The sequence below is a fragment of the Mesoplodon densirostris genome, chromosome 4 (assembly GCF_025265405.1).
Source record: "Mesoplodon densirostris isolate mMesDen1 chromosome 4, mMesDen1 primary haplotype, whole genome shotgun sequence".
Lineage (NCBI taxonomy): Eukaryota > Metazoa > Chordata > Mammalia > Artiodactyla > Ziphiidae > Mesoplodon > Mesoplodon densirostris.
The window spans coordinates 51,476,835-51,499,853 of NC_082664.1; the positions used below are offsets into that span (position 1 = coordinate 51,476,835).

Below are 23,019 nucleotides of genomic sequence, written 5' to 3' on the forward strand. Positions count from 1 at the left end.
CCATTTTATTTAATTAAAGCTTAGCCATTTCTAAGAAAGTTAGAAATTACTCTGTTTTAGAGCTCCCAGATAAGAGGCATTACTTTTTTTTCATTACCACACTTTTTTTCCTCTAGAAAGTAAGCTCAATGAAATTCCACTACAGATTCTAGTAATTAGAAAAACAATATAGAATCACTGGTTTAAAAGAACTGGAAGATACCTAAAAGGGCTTAGTGTACATTCCTTAAAATGGAAACCTAAATTTGTAATGGTGTCAACGTTAAAGAAAATGCATTTTGAATTTAAAAAAAGAGATAGAAATCTTCATCATTCTATATCATCACCTCCCAAACATTTCCAAATTCAGTTGTTTTTAACATTGGGAACCAGAGTAAACTTTAATAATAGTTCACATGTTAAAAGAATAAACCTATGATGAATACATTTCTTTGTGTACCAAATGAAAAAATATACAATGCAGTGAAACTCAAATACATATACAAAGTGATTTTTGTGCATTTTTGATCAAGAGGTTTATATTCTATATTAAATCATGATAGAAAAGCAATATATAGTTTTTGATAAAGCAACTGAAAAGCTCTCATATGTCCTTTATAATAAGAGCTAATGGTATATGTAAGATGGTATAGATTGAATCAAGCCTATTGAGTTATGATGCTATGTTTTAACAAATGGCCATGTGAAATAATTTAAAAATTCTTCTGTAGAAATTAAATGAGCATATCCAAATGTGGAGTAATATTACTACATGGTTTAACTATAACCCGGTAGTAGAATTTAGTAAATTCAAGCAGAACACATGTACTGTTATCATAAATAGACAAATTCTTTAAATTATAACAGCATATTTGAAGACAAAATCAGGAAATTGTACATGTTAACAAAATAAAACCATGCATACATACATCTGCTTATTAAACACTGAAATAAAGGAACTAAACCATTTTGCAATCTTCAGAGGTGCTTGGTATTTTACCCTGTTCTGATGGAAGCACTTTGAATGTTTGCATGGAGATGTAAAACAATATTTAACTGACAATTTGGTCATGCACACCTGTAGTTTTGAAATTTTGGATTAAATTTTCTTCTTTTCTGATTGTTCAGTAGATTCTGACTTTGGTGCAGGAAAAGCTTGATGATACAGATGTCTGTGGGTTGCTGCTGCACTATAAAGCTTGTATAAAGCCTAGAAATAAAAGAATCAAGATTATAAAACATTGTATTAAATACACAGATATAAATGTTTTCCTTTTTAGTGTAATTAGTTTATGGTACGATATCAAATTTAGCATGCTAAATTTGGAATCCTTATATCATTTAATCTGTATGAGATATACATTAATAGCTAATATCTTAGAACGCAAAAGTATTTTCAGCTGTCCAATGTGTGGGTCGATCTTCATGGTAAATGTTCTATCCTCAGACTGCATTTTCTTTTACCTTTCCCACCTTTTGGAGCAGAGCTTCCTAACCACTGTGCCCCAGGGGTGTGTTGAAAACTCATACTGTGAATATTATTACTTTTAGAGGAATTATAGGAGCTCATAACTTCTGACTGCCAATAGCTACTTTATTATACATAGGTAGACCACTTGCTATTGGAGCTTCCTGATAGGTTTTTCAAAAAGGGACCACTTTTATTCTCCATGATTTCCTGATATGGTCATGCAGATAAGCATGTGTGTTACCCTCTCCCCTGCCACACTGGGCTCTCTCAAACATGCCCTCTTGCCTTATTTCCATTAATTAGTTCATATCTTACAAAACGTTATTCAGAAACATTACCTCAGAGAGTCTTCATTAAAACTACCTCTGTCATTGTTGTCTGTTTAAGAGTGTTTGAATCATAGGAATTTTTATTGCTTTATGTAAGTGTCCATAAATATTTTTATGTTCTTTTCTTTCCCCTCAGCTAGTGTCTAAGATTCATTACCTTCTCTGACTTTCACATAATGAACACTCAGTTAAGGCCAGTTTATCTGATGTAATTCTGAAGTCTGTAAAAAGTCTGAATATTTTTAAAAGTTGGATAAAAGCTTGATATCCTTAAATAGTAATCAATTCCCAGGAAATTCCATTCATTTTTATCTTTTTGAGTCTGCATGGCTACTTTCTTTTGATTTTAAGTCTGAATTGTACCATCATCAATTCTATGAATGCATACTGGTGCAACCTTAGTTCTACTGTATTATGACTAACACATTCAGTTTAATCCATGTTCTCTTAAAAGCTTAGATTTTTTTCTTAAGGCTTGATTTACAAAGTTGACATTTGTTTTTACCTTTTTAGTGAATTCATTTTACTGAATCTTACATGAAATAATTCCTTATGACTTGTAAATATTAAATGTATCCTTGGTATTTAATTGGAGGACATAATCTAGTTATATATAATAGCAGAAACTGAGGAATTATGTGCTGTCTCTGTAGTTGTTGAAGATCAGTTTTGCTTCCTGAAGATAATGACCTAAATGATTCCACAGAGATAATTTTTCTTATGTAACAAGTGATTCCTTCTTAGAAGCTTAGATTTTTCCTCAGATACAGAGTTTTGTACATGTGCAGTGGGAGAAATGAACACTAATTTACAGGAAAGTTACACTGTATACTGGTCTGGAACCTGCTTAAAGTGGTGTAGGTAACTCACTCAGAAGCCAAAGTTAAAAACAACTTCTAAAGATTGTAGCTCCATTTACTCTCCAGTAGTTAAGTTTCCTGAAGATTCATAACTGTACTTGTTTCACTCTGCAGTAGAGCAAAATGCCCAATGTTGGAGCTTAAGAATTTTGAAATTTTCTAAACATTCAGGAAACAAAACATAAAATATTCATGATAATCAATTCTTACGTTTCATATGCAGATAAAATATATCATGTCCAGAATAAGTTAAATATTTTAAAACCATTGCCAAAATTCACAATTAAAATTGTAAATGCTAGAAGCACATAGGAGCTGTAGTCACCAAAGATTTTTTAATGTACATTGAGATATCCTTCAATGGCTACTTGGTTTATAAAATAAGAATATCATTATGTTTATAAATATGTGCTCCTAATTTAAGAAAAAATTTAACTTACCTCATTTGTACTTCCCTGTGGCAAAGGCAGTTTAAAAGGGAGAAAAGAAAAGTATATATCCTGCTTCATTAATAGCATTATGATAATCAACTTTGTTTACAGTAGTAATTTGTGAGCATTTAAGAACAAATAACCCTGCAGATTTTTTCAGTTTAGATTACATATTTAATGTGAATCTTTTGAAGAACCCAATTCTATTCACAGGTTTCAGCATCATATTCTAGGTGGGCTTTGGGATTTACCTCAAATAGCCTCTCTTCATCTTTTGAGGTTGAAGGGCTATTTAAGGCAGTGGCTCAGAGGATCCAATTTTAATTCATTCTTTTCCCATACTGTTACCATTTATTTATCTCAACTAGATTCTTCAAAGACACATGGCAAATCCATCAGTTACAATTCTCTTTTAAAGAGTATGTATAATTACACTCTTAATGCTGGGAGAACTGTAGCTATTACTTGCTGCCTGGAGACCATAAATATTCTTAACTCCAAACTTTTATGAAGAATCTCAACTTTAGCTTCACTAAATTCCCCTAAATTTAACTGAAGACACTTCCAGAATGACATAGTGAGTTGATTATTATTCTAGGTGTGTTTATAATTGTCTCCCCTATCCATACTCAATTATTTGAACAGTGGACCATGGTGACCCTGGGTTGGTTAATTGGACATAAAGGACAACTGACCCATAAGCAGCTGATCCAGAGGTTGACGTGGACTCATGCCAGGGCCTGGTACAAATGTAAAGTTCAAATAGAGACAATGTGAAGTGATCAGATACTGTGTTTAGGGGTTTTACTAAAAGAGACAGTGGTATGACTTCAGATGGTGGTTTATATATGCTCCTAACAAAGCCAGTGCTAGTCAAATGATAGGTTGTAAGTATGAAGTAATCAACACATAATCTAATCACAATCAGCTAAATAAAAACCTGATTGTGTTTTCTCACTTAACAGCTTTAACTTTTAGGATAAGAAAAAGTGAAAACTACCTAATCCACGTATGTTTGAAAAATATTGAAATGTTGACTGGAAAACAGTTGTGTACATGTTATATTATAGTTAGCTGTTTGTATCTGTTGACAGATTCTAAAGTTCTTGAAGACCGGGGCCCAAGTCTCCTGTTCACCTGTATATTTACAACATCTAACATAGTGTCTGGAACATAGATAGCATTCAAATGTGTGCTGCATTTAGTTGAAGAGAGTTAAGTGTTCCTACCTGGTCCCACAAGGCTGCAGCCACTTGGTCTATTACAGCACCCAGCTCTCGGTATTCTCCAGAGTACCGTATGTATGCCCAGGTGCACAGAGTAATAAGGGTCAGTCCCATTATCATATTGCATAGGCTAGCTATGATGTCCAAACCAATGAATCCAGTCACACCAGCAATCACATATGTGATAAAGATGACAACAAACAGTGTGGCTGGGGTACGAGCTGCATGGAAGATATTTTTGCTGTCATTGTGCTTGATGTACTGGATGTAAAGTTCATCTATTTCACTCTCCAACTGTTGCAGGTAACGCCGGCTAAATTCCTCCCCACCCATCTTCTTCACCCCTCGGAATAGCTTCACAGATTCTTCCTTAAGTTCCAGATGTTTCGTCTGCAGGTCATTAGGGGCCAGAAACGGTTTGTCACCACCACAGATCTGTATCGGATAGAGAAGTATTCACGCAGTGCACAGTACAACTAGCAACTGTATCACAATTTTGCACTTAGCTAGTTGAATTTGTTAGAACACATTACTAATAGAAGGAGCCTGCATTATGTTTTGTCAACCCACATCTTTCCATACTCCATTTCTATCAGTCAGGATTATAAGTGGGACTGGTACTTTATAGGTGACTTATATAAATCCTTTCTTAATTTTTATTCTCTTTTCGACATGGGAAGGAATATCCATGACTTAATCCAATTTCCTCAAGATGAGGAGGTGAACTGCAAACTCAGTTCATTCATAGAATGAATCCAAATTTAAGAATACTTACAGTCAAGTTCCTGTAGGAAATTTATTCTAACTACACTGAACTAATTTTGACCAAATGAAGTTTAATTTAAAACAATGAGCAATGCTATAAAGCCCTAAAGTAAAACTGTGAAAAACATTTCCTTCAGCAGTTTCACTGATTTTTGTTTGGAGCCCATTCGGTATTTTCTTCAAGAGACTAAATGGAAGCATATTAAATGTTCTTGGACCAAATTTTCAACTTTTTTTTCAAAAGTTACATGGGAAATCTCAGTTACCTATACCATTCACTTCAGGAGACTCTCATTCCACTTCCCCTTTAATTATGCTGTAAACACCATTCCATATACTATATTTCCCTTGATTCTAAGACTCTATCAATTTTGGATGCAATTTTGATTTTATAACATTTTCAGTGGAAGGAAAACTCATCACATTAGTAGATACCATAATCATTAGATGCCTCCTAATTCAGAATGTTAAAAAGAGGAAATATAGTACTTAGAAATATTGGTCCTTGCAGTTTATTTTTTTCTAACAGGTTTTTATATTTAAGATAGAAATTGGACTGTGGAATGTAGGGAGGTATAGTGGAGAGGGTAGCATATGTTATTTTAGCCACTAGATCTTATAGTGGGAAAATCTGTACCCCTCCACCCCCACAAAATGTGTGTGTTATAAAGAGATAATTCATTTAAAATACATTTAAATTGTGCATACATCATGTTCTCTTCTTGATTTGTTTTTAAAATATTTTAGGAATACCATAAAAAATGTGATACACATAGTTTGAGAAAGAGTAAGTCAAAGCCAGTTCTGCATGTGTATACAGTGTAACTTGGAAGAAAAAAGAATGAGCTCATGGAAGAAATACTGATTTTATTTGAAACATCATTTAAGGGACTTCCCTGGTGGCACAGTGGTTAAGAATCTGCCTGCCAATGCAGGGGATGCAGGGGACATGGGTTCGAGCCCTGGTCCGGGAAGATCCCACATGCTGTGGAGCAACTAAGCCCATGCGCCACAACTACTGAGCCTGTGCTCTAGAGCCCGCGAGCCACAACTACTGAGCCTACGTGCCACAACTGCTGAAGCCTGTGCACCTAGAGCCTCTGCTCTGCAACAGGAGAAGCCACCGCAGTGAGAAACCCGCACACCAGAATGAAGAGCAGCCCCCACTCGATGCAACTAGAGAAAGCCCACACACAGCAACGAAGACCCATGCAGCCAAAAATCAATCAATCAATCAATCAATCAATTAATTAAAACATCATTTAAAATACTATTTAATTCTTACCTCTTCCATTTTTTTATTGTATGTATCCTTGGCAGTTGCCACGGCTGCTAAATTATTAGCTTCTGCTGTGGCCTTTGGACAAAGTACAAAATATGATGTAAAATGGAATTCATATTTTATTAAACTTCCACAGGCAGTTTTCATATATGAGCATTATGTTCAAGAAATATGCAAGAACCCAAGGTCATCACATAATTTGAAAAGTGTTGAAATATTTCTACTACATCTTTTAAAATTAGTAAAATTAAAACTTCAAAATGCATATAGTTTACTCAATAAACCACAGTTCTAAAATGAATTTTCATTTAGAAGATTATTCCTCATTATAAATATTTTTAAGCCTTTCACCAAATATGGGGGAGATCTATAAATCCAAACACATGGGAAATAATATATAGTACATTTTATATATACTAATATATATAAAAGTATGTCAACTTTAAGGATTACTGATAGAACAGTGTATCACTAATAACAAAAAGAAACCATCAAGAACTTAAGAAATTTAAGAAATAAGTATGGAAAAAGTGAGTTTTTCCTTTTCTAAGTATAGAGGCCACTTGTTTAGAACCTGCTTTTCTACTTCTTGTTACATGTGTGAATCTAAACCACAGTCTGAGTCTTCTCTAAACAAATTTAGTACAAAGACAATGCAGACTCTTGTTATCTCAGCATAAGTGAGGCTGCTATATGTGTGTGTGAAAATGTTTAGATGAACACACAAATGGGTAGTTACTAGAAAAATAATCTTCCAATAAGTCATTCCATCTACTATTTTTATTTGGTGATTTCCAACAGCCAGATTGGAGCATATCGTTAGCTTAGCTTTAGTAACAGTATGTTTTAGAATGTCAAGCCTCCTGATGAATAAATACCTGTAACATGGATTTGGGATGTGGTAATTCTTCACCTTGATAGATCTTTATATAAGCCTAAAAAAAAAAAAGAAAAAAAAAGACTCATGTTCAAGTAATTGCATTCAATATTTCTCTAAGCCTGTTAAATTGTATTCTAAGGTTTAAGGTCTTGACGGTTCAAAAAAATAAATAAGGTCTTGATAGTTTCAGGAACTGTTATCTCTTTCTCATATTTTAATTCCCTCTTTCTTAATTCTTTTTCCCTTTTCCTGAAAGGTCCTCTTCACGCATCTCCACTTGCCAATCCCACCCTTCTTAAAGGCTTAACTCGATACCACCTCCTTTAAAACTTTCTCAGATCCCTCTGCTAGGAGTAACATTTCTTTTTCAGTTACTCACAGGAATTTGTACCTGCTGTTGCCACAAGCTTTATGGAACAGATCTGTTCAAGGGCCCTGAGTCTCCTACTAAATTCTAAGCTCGCCCACAGTGTTTTATGCACAGCAAGAATTCAAATTTTAGATAAATAACATGTCATTTATTGCTGAGAGTGGTGAAGGTAAATAATCACACAGGAGATATACAACCACATTTTAAATGACAAAACGTGGATTTTAAAAATTGATATTTTAGTCCTTGGAGCATCAATCCAAAAATTACATTGGTAACTGAAATCCACTATATATGTGTGTTGGTTACAAAAAAAAAGTGTTATATTTGGGGCTCCCTGAGGTAAATAGGTAAATGCAAATTAAAATAGTTCCACTTCAAATTGGCCCTTGGTGCGGAGAGCAGGAAGTGTGGAAGAATTTTCTCCAGTAGGAAGGCAAAGTATAGCCTGTTAGGGAAAATCTTCAGAATGAAGGTGAAATTCAGTATAGGTCATGACGGAAGACTAAGTGGTATGAACCCTGGGAAACACCTCCTTCCCCAAAAAGAGACAGACTTTTCCAACTCCTGGATACATTTATGTTTCAAAATATATTTCCCTCAAGATGAAAGGCAATAGTAAAGTTACCTCAAGGAGTTTTCTCAAAAAATAATTTCAGAAAGCAAGCTCCTCTTGGGAGTCTAATCTTTTTAAAAATCATTTCTGTATATTCCTCATGCCTTTGCCCCTATATTACAAAGTCTATAATTTTTTGTTGTTTAAAACAGGAACTGCATTCCCAAACATGTCAAATCTAAGTACTCACAAATTCTCTAGAAATGAGAGTGATACCTTGAAGTACTCCACCAGACCTCGGCAGGTGATTTTGTTCCCATTGATCTCTTTAATGTCTAGGCTCTCAGGACTAAGTAGCCAAGGAATGAGTATTTTCAAGTTTTTGATGAATTCTTCATCTATTTCTACAAGTAAAAGCAAATTCATCATTATTTAAAAAATCCTATCCAGTCCTCCATGCCATAAAATAAAACATCCTTTGATTTCCTCTGTTTCTTCCCCAGTGATAAAGCTATTACTTACTTCCCCATCATCTAAATTACTCCTGAAACCCACTTTTCTCAGGGTGAATGATACTCCTCGCCCAAACGCCTATGGCTGATCTTTCTTATCTTCACTCCAATTACTTATTTATCTTGTCTTCCACCTACAAAATAGCTTTCTTGATATTAAATGCTATACAAATGTTTTACACCCCATTCACATAACCAGTTCATGTATTCTGATGCCTTTAAGTCCTGTTCATGGTTCATGGTTTTATATATATAGGGTCATAAAGGGGGAAAGGGTGGATATTTACTGCTTTATAAGATGTATTCCCTCCAGAAAATGTATCCAAAAGTTGTTCTGTATTTAGTGTGCCCACCTTAGGACAAGTGTATAGAAGTGGGTAAGGTGTGGTAACTACGGCTCAAGTTCAAAAAGACAGTGATGCTGCTGCTGCTGCCTCTAGTAGTGAAACGCAGCAACACAAAATAACATTGAAAAAGGCAATGGAGGCCTCGTAGCTAGTGGATCAGAGGTAGTCTGAGTTATTTGGTACAACTGATTGCCCATAACCCATTTTATAGCATTAGGTTCAAACTTAACATTACAGATTTAGCACAGTAATACGGAAAACAGATCTTCAGAGGTCTTTTGAACACAGCAATAATTTTTTAAATCGTTATTTCAAAACATATAGAAAACTACATAAAAACCAAGATATGTCCAGAGACTTGGTATCTAAGAAAATGCAGTAACTGCCTATAATTTTTTGAAATCTGAATTTCAGCAGAGTCACTGCGTTTTCAGGCTTTGGGATTGGTGACTGCTGAGGTCTTAAGGATAAAGATTCAAACGTTATGATTGTGTTTGCATGTTCCCTGCTTGTTATTATGACCCCAACATACACTGAAATACTAGTTTACATAAGAATTTATGGTTTTCTTCTCTTGCTTACTGCTTTTATGACATGTATGAGCATGACACTGGAAATTCTTCCAACTTTTTTGCTTCATGTTTTGTACAGCTTTTAAATTTGTGTCCATATTTCATGAGGACTTGGACAGGAGTTTATTCAAATTTATTTTTCTGTTTGCACTGTACCAATTTTTACTGATAATTGTGCTCTGTATTAGTATAGGTTTATTCAAATGTATTTATTATTGTGGTTTGCTTTTAGTTACCAATTTTCACTGAAATACTGGTATTTGTATTATGTTGCTATGTTCCTTTGTTGTTTTTTGTTGCCTACTATGTATTCGTATTCACTGATGCTAACAGTTTTCTTTTTTGCTATATGATTTTATGCTTTTTTTCAACATTAGTAGAATATTACTATATATCTAGAATATATGAATTCTTCCTGAATTTCTGTATAAAACAAAAAGATTTCTCCTTATAAAACCACTTTAAAATCACCTTCAAAACATGCACTTAAGGGGCTTCCCTGGTGGCGCACTGGTTGAGAGTCTGCCTGCCAATGCAGGGGGCACGGGTTCGTGCCCCCGTCCGGGAAGACCCCACATGCCGCGGAGCGGCGGGGCCCGTGAGCCATGGCCGCTGACCCTGAGCATCCAGAGCCTGTGCTCCGCAACGGGAGAGGCCATAACAGTGAGAGGCCCTCGTACCGAAAAAAAAAAAAAAAATGTACTTAAATTCCACTCCCCCCCAAAATTTCCTTATAAAATTGTTAATGGAATAAGATATAACCTGTGTATCTAATGCACCAGCAACTGTGTTAATTATCATCAAAGTAACCAGTGTCGCACCATACATTTGGATTAAAAATGTGTTCTGAAGATAGCATTAGCCATAGTCTATTTCTACAAGTGTGCTGAAAGAGTATGTGAGAAACTATCGTCAAAGAAGTTTTGCACAATTGTTTATTCAAAGACATTTCTTCCCCAGAGGCAACCACTCAGATGCCAGCCCTCTGGAGAACAGCATGGCCAGCAGACAAGACATCCTGGATAGAAATAACACCACGTTGTAAGATTCAGGATGGAAAACCAATGTAGATAGCAGACTTTCAAAACTGCCCAAAGAAACACTGAGGCAAAGTAGAACATTTGGGCACACAGAAGGATTTAGCAGCAGTCCTATAAAGCCTCAATTAAAATGGAAATTTGATGGGCAACTGAAGCTGCCTTTCATTTCTCTTTCTCTCAGGCTAGCCACTTTGGTAAACTTGCAACGTATGGGTAAATGTAAACCAACTGTATGAGTCAATATATGTTTAGACATGTGAGTAAAATTTGATGGAGAACAAATCTATTAAAAAGTACAATTTATATCTGCATGATTTGTCTTAAACTCTCTCCCTGAGCTCTTTCATTACAAGCTGTACCCATTAATTTAAGAACTGTAGCTATGTACTATGGAATGAAACAAGGCAGAGTACTTTTTTGTCCCAGTAAAGGACTATTGTTGAAGGCCTGCCCCTGCTCTGCCTGTTTATGGCTCTCCAACCCCACAGAAGAAAGAAAGGCCTTGTGGGAGTCCTCTCTTTATGTAACTTATTCAAAACACATTGAAGCCATTAGGTAATTGCACAGTATCAAGAGGTCTGTGTGCTCACTAGTGGGTTGGAATTCATAAGTGACAGCGAAATTGTAGGATCCTGGAATCCATGCATTAATATGTGACTACAGCTGTCTGTTCTGTTGTATAAAGAAGAGACAATTTAAAACATGTATAAAAACAATGCTGATGATTGAGAAATTGGGGGTTCTATTTATGATATTAGCTGCCATAGTGAAATATAAGGTATCTGAGAATAAACGCCATGGATACATGGGGAAAAAAATAGGTTTGCTTTTCAAACTTGCCAGTTCCATAAAACTGGACACAATGTTATGTTATCCTTTTAAAAAGTAATTTCAAAGCCCTTTGAGAACAACTGTGCTTCAGAGCTTGTTATGTCACTGTCTCATCACCCCTGGCACAATGCAGAAAGGCCACAGTAAATTAAGCACATGCCCAAACTCAGTGGTATACTCAATGCTAGGCTTACAAGTAAAAAAGTCAGAAATGTCTTTGTACCACCTTGTATCAACTGCAAAGCAAATATCTAAAGACCTGGTGATTATTAGGCAAGATTAGCTTCTGCTTCTGCAGACCCCTGCCTCCACCTCCCACTGCCCCCCCTCCGTTTTTTTTTTTTTAACAATTTGAGTTGCTTTGGAATCTTTAAACATTAGTCATGCCTCTGTTTAAGAGATAATTACATGCTATTGGTTTGAAAAACACTCTGGTGCTTTTGGTTTTTTAAGAAACTGGTCCTCATCCAGAAGAGGATTTCATTATTACTGAAGTTTTTAATGATGTATAATTAAATTCTTTAGCAACAGTTTTAAAGAGCTTCACTTCAGTACTATGCAATATTTCTATCTCTAATTATATAACTTAACACAAACATTCCAATAATACAGGCATCTATTTTCCTTTTTCATGTAAATAAGGAAAATTAAAAAGGAAGATATTAAGGAGCATTTCTCAATACAGAGGTGAGCAGGAACCTAGGAGAAAGGGCGAGGGTTACTGCCTCCCAGGTGAATGCAGGATTTAGCCTATTTTCTCAGTGTACGTATTCAGTACCTATAGCATCCCATAGTTCACCAAGGAGGTACTCTAGCCTGAGCCCGGGATTCCCAATCCTCCTGAAAATTTCCAATCATCAGCCTCACATCAGTGGATAAACGAAACTAGCAGCCATAAACCCAATGGCTAAAATGACATTTTTGTAATCAGACTAAGTGACATAAACAAATACATTAAAAGACAGACAAACCTTTCAGTTTTCCATCAAAGTTTGGATTGGTAGCTACTTTTAAGCCAGGATGAGGTAGCAGAAAACAGGAAATTTTGGTGAAACAGGAATGGATGTGTTTTCGAACATTCTGTAGTTCTTCATGCTGGTTCCCCGAGACCTGCAGTAAATCATTCTGAAGTTTAAACTACTTTCAACACAAATTGAACTCCAAAAGAATTCTGTGGCATTTATATTTGCTGTGTCTGTCTGGTCACAATGATAAAAAAAATGACATGACAGGGCTGATACTAAATAAGGAAAAGTTTGGGGTGAATTTGCCACGTGGCTATATCTAAGTATAGCATACATATGGCATTATTATTACAATTAACAAATGCCTACTCTTATGCTAACTTAGATGGGCCTTCCCATTTTTTAGTATAAATTAGTGGGGTTTTACTCTAGCTAGTTCCTACAATTCAAATTTTAATTCAAAGTACTCAGAAGAGACATGAGTAGATCATAAGATATTCCTACCTTCTTTTCAGGAGGTACTCAAGACAGCCTCTTGTCACCTGGTAGGTATACATTTAAATTCTAGAAAGGCATCTGGATAGTTGGATGTTTACTTAAAAGCTAAACTGCCCCCTTTTTTCACATGTATTTGACATTTAACAGTACAAACTACCCTAAAAGTAACCATAACTTAAAAAGGTAAGCTTAGAGATCCTGATTATCGAGGAAGATTTTTTTTTTTTTTTTTTTTTTTTTTTTTTTCAGTAACACGGGCCTCTCACTGTTGTGGCCTCTCCCGTTGCGGAGCACAGGCTCCGGACGTGCACGCTCAGCGGCCATGGCTCACGGGCCCAGCCGCTCTGCGGCATGTGGGATCTTCCCGGATCAGGGCACGAACCCGTGTCCCCTGCATCGGCAGGTGGACTCTCAACCACTGTGCCACCAGGGAAGCCCGAGCAAGATTTTTTAATCTCCATTTTTTTTTTTCTGATTACTCAGTAGGTATTTTGGGAGATATCTGTTCAGTGTAAATAATTCATTCAGTATTGAACTATCATGACACAGCAAGTGGAAAGCCTCCTAATATCACCTTCTGTGAACTACTAGCAAAATGTCCTGAGATTGACTTTGGGGATTTCAAAAATTAAATATTTCTGTTAAATTGACTTTAAACCTCTACTAAAACACGAATCCAGATATTTGTACTGTCAGTCTTGAACAGATTTAATTCTTCAAATTAAAAGTTTTATCTTTAGGAATAAATCATGGTTTTATAGATATTTACAAAAGAACTCTTTTTCTGTATCATAATTATTGATAATGTTTACAGTTGTAACTCTGACATTATTTTAAGTATCAATCTTAGTTTGTTCATAGAGATACTATGAAGGTCAAATGAGATTGTGGCTGAGTATCTATTCAGCAAATCATTCAAAAATAATTTAGGTTACTATTGGCGAAATTTCATGCATCTAAATAGTTAACAAACCTTGAGGCGTTTTTCCAAGAATTTGGAGCCACCATCAGCTCCATACGAAAATTCGTATGGGAAACTCCAGTCTCGAACAAGAAATATCAGACTCTAAGAAACAGTAGGAAGAAAAGATTGTTAAAGGAACTCTAAATTTCCTCCGTTTTTTATTGAAATATATTAGATATTATTGTCATTTGAATAGTGTTCTTCTACACATAATGGAATTAATAAGCAAACATAAAACCTAAGAAAGTTGTTTCTGAGCAATCTCCCCACTCTGAGATCATCCTCCCTGTTTCCACTGAATGTGAACAGAAAGCTGCTCCCAAACTGATTATTAAAGTTACATAGTGCCATTCAGCCAGTTTGGGGCATGTCTGTCAGTTTTCAGGAAGCTTTTTATGAAGATTCAAGTTTTATTTGAGGAAAGTTTTCTCCTTTCATCTGTCTAAATATTTTTCCTCTATTACATTTGTTCCACTCTCTTCTGCAGGGGCTCTCATTATGCATATCTGGTAGGCAGAGGGGTGAGAATCCAGGTTTTGCGGGGCCCTGAAGGTTATACAATCTGGGGGGGGGAGGGCTCAATAGGAAAAAGGTACAAAAATGGGCTTGAAAGTTAATATTTATTTAGAGTAAGATACCTTTGTAATCCTTTTATTCCCCCAGTTTTCAGCTGCAAATGCTTTGATCACTTCTTCATATGATAGTTTTGAAATATTTTCTGTTGGAAAGCTAATTCAGTCTTTCCTCTAACAAGGCCAAAACTTTTTATTATAAAAATGTTTTTATTATTAATAGTTTAGAAATATTTCACAATCTGTTATTTGTAATATCATATACATTTTTAGTTTCTTCATCTGTGAAATAGAAATAATAATGGAACACGTCTCACAGGAATACTAAATGAGATAATATATATAAGGCATTTCGAACAGCGCCTGGCACCTAATGCTATGTTAGCTATTTGATTTTGATTTCAATGGCCACATAATATTTTCCCACACGGATAGGCCACAGTTTGCCATTCTCCTAGATGTCTTCCAGTTTTTCTACTATTCTAAGAAATACATTGATAAACATTCTTGAAGCTGAATATTTGTTCACATCCAGAAGGATTTTATCAGGAACTGTTTCCCAAATTAGAGTAATCATTAGAATCATTCGAGAGGCTTTTAAAAGTACAGAATTCTTGGGTCCCACCCCATACCTACTGAAACCAAAGTAAGAGTAGCTTTCATTTATTGAGTGCCTATTATAAGCCAACCACAATACCAGAATTATATACATGGTATTTCATGCACTCCTGCAACAGCCCCAAGAGAGGTTATAATTTATTATTCACATTAAAAGAGATATATAAAGATCACCTCCACCCTCACCTGACATTAAGTAATATGCCCAAAGCCACACAGCCAGAGTGGAAGAGTTGGCATTTAAACTGGGGACTTATTCAAAGTCCCTGCTGCACTGCCTCAAAGCTAAGTATAAAACATATAGTTTACAATCTGAGGCATTAAAGCACTCTTTTATAAGTTAGATTAAGTTATACTTCAAATTTTAGTTTCTGAAAAAACGTAGGAAGTTGAGAAAAAGTAAGGATATTTAATGAAATTAGCTATCTTTAAATATTCTAAGAGTTTACATCTTTGAGTTTCTAATTGAAGCTTTTAGTCTTCCCATTAAATTTCATTATCTCTTTTAAGCTATAGGTTCCTTTTCCATCCCTTTTTTCCCTTTACAGTTTATCTGTTGAAGAACCTGGGAATTTGACATGTAGAGTTTTCCACAACCTGGACCTTGCTGACTGCATATTCACGGGGCAGTTCAACATGTTCTTTTGTCCTCTGGATTTCCTGCAAATTGGCAGCTGGATGCAGAGGCTTGATCTGACTCCGGTTTTATTTTTTTGGCAAGACTATAGGAAGCAGAGTGTTCTTTTATTAGGAGGCACATAGTATATGATTATTTCTCCTTTGGTAAAGTTATGTCATCTTTGCTTAACTGAAGCTCATTCTTCAGTAGATTTCTCATTAAGGGCTCATGGAAACAACATTCTTTGTGTTCTTCCATGCTGATAACAGTTTGTGCCCTTTATAAGTGAAAGTCAGTTTTGCTGGATATAAAATCCTTGGCTCACATTTTCTTACTTTAAGCAGGGACACTTCTTAGTTTGCATTATGGATATTTCTTGTTTCACTACAGTGGAAGCCCGGCCCCCCACCCCGCTCTCCCTCCCTCCCTCCCTCCCTCTCTCCCTCCTCCCCCCCCACTCACTCACTCACTCACTCACTCTCTCTCACTCTCTCTCTCTCTCTCTCTCTCTCTCTCTCTCTCTCTCTCTCTCTCGTGTGTATGTGTGTGTGTTCTGTGGATTCTTGTGGGGAGAGGAGAGGTTCTTGTGGAGAGGAGACTTTTAAAATACCTATATACACTATCTTTAAATAGTTCACTATCTTTAGATAGATGGCCATTCTTTTGTCAAAATATGATAATTTGTATTTAGAACACTTCTACCTAAAACATGCATTTTGAAAACAGATGTTAGCTAAGAAGCAACTTTTGCGAAATAGAGGCTCATGAACCAGGATAAATGAAACCAACTATGTGGATTTGGCAATTTTCACATTTTTCTTGGGAGCGTTTAGTCTCATTTCTTGGTCTTTTTCACTGGGCACCTTCCCAAGTCAACATAATGAGGACCATGTGTAGAACAGGATCAAAGATGAAGTCTTATTTTCTTAATAAGCAATCTATATTCTATCTCCCTATAGTGTCAAATTCCAAGTTCCCTGCCTAATGGTCCCATCCAGTGACGTGCTGGTGTAAACTGGCTCTGCAGTAGCAGCAACATGCCTTGATTTGTAGCATTTGACAATTTCTGTTGTGCAAACATGCCTACCATGGCTGATGTCTAATACTTGGCTTATATAATTCCTGAATATTTACTAGTTAGCTCTCAAAGTGGTATGAGCCAGCTACAGAACCACCACTGGCCCTATCCCCTCCCAAAATAATTTGTATGCTTTACATTTATCCTGTATGGAATGCTATGAATCTCAGTTCTTATTTCAAAAGCCATCCATTTTTCCACACTGCTGAATTTTGATTTGTTCATACATATAGGTAGAGATAAAAAAATCAAGAATACAAATTACCCTAATTTGCTCAGATAAGAATATCTGAAGTCATACTTTTTAAAATAAATTAAATCCAGTCAGGCAACTGGGGCAAGTGATGGACCTACACCATGCGTATCCTACAAATGATCATATTTTTTAAATCATGAAAAACATCATAACCTTTGTTTATTTCCCTTTGGAGACCATAGACTTTAGGAAATTATTCAAAAGGAGTGCTATAGCACTACTATTAGTAGTAATGAAAATGGAAAAAAACCCTCAAATGCTTAACAATTAATTGGGAATGGCTATACAAATTATGGCATATTAATATATTACATAGCTATTAATATTACAAAATGTGGAATATATCAATACATGTGTTGATTATGTCAGTATAAAAAAGCCATGGGGCTTCCCTGGTGGCGCAGTGGTTGAGAGTCCGCCTGCCGATGCAGGGGACACGGGTTCGTGCCCCGGTCCGGGAAGATCCCACATGCCACGGAGTGGCTAGGCCCGTGAGCCATGGCCGCTGAGCCTGCGCGTCCAGAGCCTGTGCTCTGCAACGGGAGAGGCCACAACAGTGAGAGGCCCATGTATCGCAAAAAAAAACAACAACTGCTCAATAAATTATTATTATGTAGGCCTTCCAGACATTTCATGTACCTACCTGTGGCCACTGGGAGAATCCTGATCTACACTGCTTACTAATTCTGTGGAACCAGATGAATATTTTATTCTAATTTCATGTAATTCTCAGATCACCTAAATTGCTCTCCGAACAGAATGTGGGATAAGGCAGCTTTCTCAGACAGAGAGAAAGCTTTTCCCTTTCCTCAGCCCTACCAATGTGTCTTTTCCTTTCATTTACAGCCCAAGGAGCCAAACAACAGCTTTTCTCATTTTCTCAGTGAAATCATGGATTTCTCTGGTATGACTTGGCAGTTGCAGTCATCATAGATATTTGACCAAGGATGTTTTGTTTCAAAGTCGCTGAAATCACTATCAAAGAATTTTATTCTGTAGAGGAACACTCTTAAATCATGGGAATAAAGGGTCCTTAAATATAATTACGTAAACTAGTGTAAAAGAATTCCTAATCTGCCATATGTAGGCCTAATTTGAATGGGAAATTGTGAGAAACAGGTTTATCCTAATATAATAGTACATTATTATATGTTTCCTCTACTATTATTTTCTAGCAATCTTCAGTTTAACCTTAAAACTGGCATGGACTGATCTCCTCTCAAATAATTACAAATCCACTGAAAAGAACATGAAGAATTGAGTTTCACTCTTATCTCACAAAGAGAATTCAGATCTTTTTTTCTCACTTTTTTTTGAGATATAATTGACATATAATACACTGTGCACATTTAAGGTCTGCAACGTGATGATTTGAGATATCTATATACTGTGAAATGATGAAAACAATCAGGTTAGCAAACACCTCCATCACCTCACATAGTTACCATCTGTGTGTGTGTGCATGTGGAGAGTCAAATCTATTTCTAAGGTTTAGGGTACTGGTGGGCCTTTAAGTGTATAAAAATGGTTAATAAAAATGCTATGGGAGGGCTTCCCTGGTGGCGCAGTGGTTGAGAGTCCGCCTGCCAATGCAGGGGACACAGGTTCGTGCCCCGGTCCGGGAAGACCCCACATGCCATGGAGCGGCTGGGCCCGTGAGCCATGGCCGCTGAGCCTGCGCGTCCGGAGCCTGTGCTCTGCAATGGGAGAGGCCACAACAGTGAGAGGCCCGCGTATCGAAAAACAAAAAAAATGCTATGGGAGAAAACTGGGATGAATTAATCCAGGAGATGGAGTACTTAATACTGAGGAGATGAAAGAGAAGAGAATAAATGTAATTAGTCCTAAAACATATGCTCAAGAATCTTTCATTCTTGAGCATAGGCTTCTAAGAGACGGGAATTCAAGTTTGTGTGCAAGAAAATTTTTTTAGGGTTTATTCTTCTTTCTATTACAGGCAAATCTTAATTTACTAACTACCTGTGCATAGAACTATACATAGAAATGGTATCCTATCTCTCTGCTACCAGAACCTCCCCTACCATAGACGTCCTCTGCTGGGGTGTGCCCACTTGCTAATTCAGTCCCCAAATATCATGTACTTAAGAATGACCTGGCGAGGGGCTTCCCTGGTGGCACAGTGGTTAAGAATCCGCCTGCCAATGCAGGGGACACGGGTTCGAGCCCTGGTCCGGGAAGATCCCACATGCCATGGAGCAACTAAGCCCGTGCATCACAACTACTGAGCCTGCGCTCTAGAGCCTGTGAGTCACAACTATTGAGCCCATGTGCCACAACTACTGAAGCCCACGTGCCTAGAGCCCGTGCTCCGCAACAAGAGAAGGCACAGCAATGAGAAGCCCACGCACCGCAACAAAGAGTAGCCCCCGGTTGCCGCAACAAGAGAATGCCCACACGCAGCAACAAAGACACAACACAGCCAAAAAAAAAAAAAAAAAAAGAATGACCTGGCGAGTGCTGATTCCCTGGTCCCAACACAAGGATTTGATTCAACAGAACTGGGATACAGCTCAGAAATCTAACTAATAAGCTCACCAGGTAATTCCAATCTAGGTGCTTATAAAATCTTGTTCTGTGTCTATCACCAAGGCTTCAGATCTCATTAAAAGCCACCTCTTCTGTGTTAGCACACAACCTAAATAATGACAGCAGTCTTACCAACCTATCTCAGGGCTCCATGCCTCAGAGAGGTCCAGGAATTATTGGATATATTCAAGGCTCTGGCTTAAAGGGACCAGGATTGAGGAATAGGACCAGGATTGAGGAATATTGTGGCTAGTATTTAAACTTACTAGAGATTAAATAGGCTTTTGTAGACTGGCTTATAAAGATACCCACCATACAGAAATACCACTGGGAAATGTACTGACATCTAAAAAATTGGTTCAAGTGAAGCTTGAGAATATACTATAGTAAATTGGGGGATGTAGTCTATATAATTAGAGGACATGAAATGGTTAAAGAGTAAACTCCTGGGCTGCTATAGCCCAAAGGCACATTTAATGACATAAAGGCTTCTTAGAGTCCACTTTCCAGCATATTGGGGAATCCTTTTCAGCTCAGGCCCAACAGCAGACTTACTGTTATCATCACATTATAGAACAAGTGGAAACCTTCTCCACTACCTCAGCCCAGCAGAGTTGAGAGAACATGAATGACAAGCACACAAAAAGAAAGCTGTAGAGCCACGCAATGGAAAATGAGCCTTTCCCAGGGTAAGAAGTAACTAATGGCTGACCATTTAGCACAGAGCATTAGAGGAAGACAGTCTTGCTTGGTGTTGAAAAACAGTCTGTAAATGAAACAGTTCATTTAAAGTGCACTTCAAATAAGGTCTAACAATCTGAAAAACTGCTAAAAAGGATTTTGTAATAAGGATTTCGACACAAGGATGTAATCATCTCACTGTAGAGCTATGTGGGGCCTTATGACCAAGGAAGAAAAATTCATAGACCCAAATAGAGACAAATCTCCTATCACACCTGATGAGATATTTTCACCAGGTCCTTAGAACAAATTGGAAATTATTACCTAAAGTCCTTGTCAGATATGTATGGGTATTACATGTTTAAATTAATGGAAATGTATTCATTCTCAACCAAACCTCTTAATGTCCTAAGGTAGAGAAGCTAAAGAACCTAGTTATTTTTAAAGAATAGTTATGTTAATGAGGTAGCTCCTGCTGGATCATTATACTTAAGATTCAAGTGCTCATAGTGAGCAAACCAAGTGAGAAAATAAGTAAAGTCGCTCAGAGAATGCTATATTATGTCTTAATTTGGATTATACTTCTGGAGTGTAGTTTACAGCTGGCTTTTATAGGCTTGCAAGGAAGACTTATTACAGTTTGAGGAATTTTACAAATCAGGTTTGTAAACAAGCTATAGCATGTTGGTAGCTTGAAACTGGCCACAGTAAAAGTACTTACACCATAGAAATCAGCAAATGCTACAGATCAGACCCACCTCCCCTGCTTCCCTAGCCAGTTGTAAACATTAACCAGCACACCACTGGCTAAACTTAACACTTCAAAATTGCTTTTAAACTGAATTCACTTAGCTTTTAGTTCTTTTTTTTAAAATATAGTTTTAAAATACAATTACAGATATTTTGTTTGCTTGGTGTAAATTGGCTTTTGGTTTAAGAATCCAACTAATCTGTTAATTCAGCTACTCATTTCATTGGCTAATTGCCCTCACTTTTGCTGCCGGAGACATATCTTGTTTATTATTTATAATTTCACTCTGTTTCAGAGTTAAGAATTCTTCTATTTTAAATTTGTTGAATTTAGTTTTAGTAAAAATTATTATTTTAAAAATATTATTGCCCCTCACTTCATTTTCTCAGGCAGTATTTAAAATTTCTCCACAATTTTATCCAAATAAATAAAACTATCTTCTCAGATAGATGAAGAGGGTAGAAAGTGACCTGCTAAAAAAACTGCTGAAATTAATTAAACTTTTATTTAAAAGTTATTTTATTTTGGAATTTTTTCTATGTTTTTTCTAATTTAAATGAGAATTATTTTGCTGATATCTTAAATGTTGTTCTGAGATTTAAGTATATTTGCATTTTATCTTTTAATTTCATGATGTGTAGCATTTTTATCTTGAATTTGGTTGCTTTAATTTTAAATATTATTTTTTAAAATAAATTTATTTATTTATTTTTGGCTGTGTTGGGTCTTTGTTGCTACACACAGGCTTTCTCAGTTGTGGCGAGCGGGGGCTACTCTTTGTTGCAGTGTGCGGGCTTCTCGTTGCAGTGGCTTCTCTTGTTGTGGAGCATGGGCTCTAGAGTGCAGTCTCAGTAGTTGTGGCGCACGGGCTTAGTTGCTCCGTGGCATGTGGGATCCTCCCTGACCAAGGATCGAATCCGTGTCCCCTGCATTGGCAGGCGGATTCTTAACCACTGCGTCACCAGGGAAGTCCCTTAAATATTATTAAAGTAGCTTTGGAAGCTACTTTTGCTACTTAATGAGTTTCTCATTTCAATTTCAGATACTTAGATTTATAAGTCCAAACCTGTTCAGGAGTCACTGTTGACTCATTCAGTCAAAACCTTTTCTTTTCATTGACATTTGTAATGCCAACAGTTTACCAACAAGTAGTGATCTCTTAAAGTTTTTTCTATTGTTTTCAGTTTGCTGTTTTTTGTTAGTTAGTTTAGTTTTGTTTTGTTTTACCAAAGGCCTGTTTGCCTGCCTATCTATCCATCTATCTATCAACAGAACACTGGTTTATCTCTTTTGGTTTTAGTTTATCTAGCAAAGTATAAGAAGCAGTGACATCTGCTGGTAAGAATGAAAACTCCTTTCCAGAATTTACTATGGAGTTACTCAATCTATGTCAGTGAGTCCTGAGGTAGCAAGTTCAGAAAAGAGAAAAGTCAAAGCAAATAGCCTAATCACTATACAACACTTCAACTATCAACATGATGAATGATTTCTAAAAAAGACAACAGAGTCTAACGGGTATTGTAAACCACATAGAAGATTGTATGCAGGGACTTATTTCATTCTATATCAACTCCTCTCCCCACCTGCTTCTCCAGATCTGAGAGGAGAGATTCACACTCCTTCAATCACAGCACACCAACATCTCTCCATGCAAAGGTCCCTTTCTTGTTTTACTTTATCATATTTTTTCCCAGATTGCCACTCCCATTCCTCAACTGTCTGCTCTCAACCACACTTATTCTAACATATATTATTTTGTGTATGTAGAAGTTTTAAAATCACAGATAGTATCATGCTATAGAACTCAAACTTTTTCCCTACTTAATTCAGTATTAATTTTAACACTTTACTCATGCCACTCTATACTTTGGGTTCATTGCCTTTGGATGTTGCAAAATATTTCAGAGTATGCTTTTCACCCTATTTTATCTGTTCTTCTAGTGATGGACACCTAAGTTGCCTACAACTTCCTGCTACGACAACTCTATCAGTGCTACAGTGAGTATCCTTATATATTTG

The 23,019-nt window shown here is 36.5% G+C and overlaps 1 protein-coding gene across 1 annotated transcript in view; it reads right to left on the bottom strand.

Moving 5' to 3' along the window:
* Nucleotides 1–512: 512 nt before the first annotated feature.
* The window catches only part of ATL1 (atlastin GTPase 1), a 62,162-nt gene continuing 39,655 nt past the window's right edge, over nt 513–23,019 (bottom strand). Inside the window, 7 exon segments of the mRNA XM_060096240.1 lie at nt 513–1,189; nt 4,300–4,731; nt 6,347–6,418; nt 7,222–7,278; nt 8,426–8,553; nt 12,423–12,561; nt 13,888–13,980. Coding sequence (XP_059952223.1) covers nt 1,079–1,189; nt 4,300–4,731; nt 6,347–6,418; nt 7,222–7,278; nt 8,426–8,553; nt 12,423–12,561; nt 13,888–13,980 — 1,032 coding nt within the window. The 3' untranslated portion in view covers nt 513–1,078.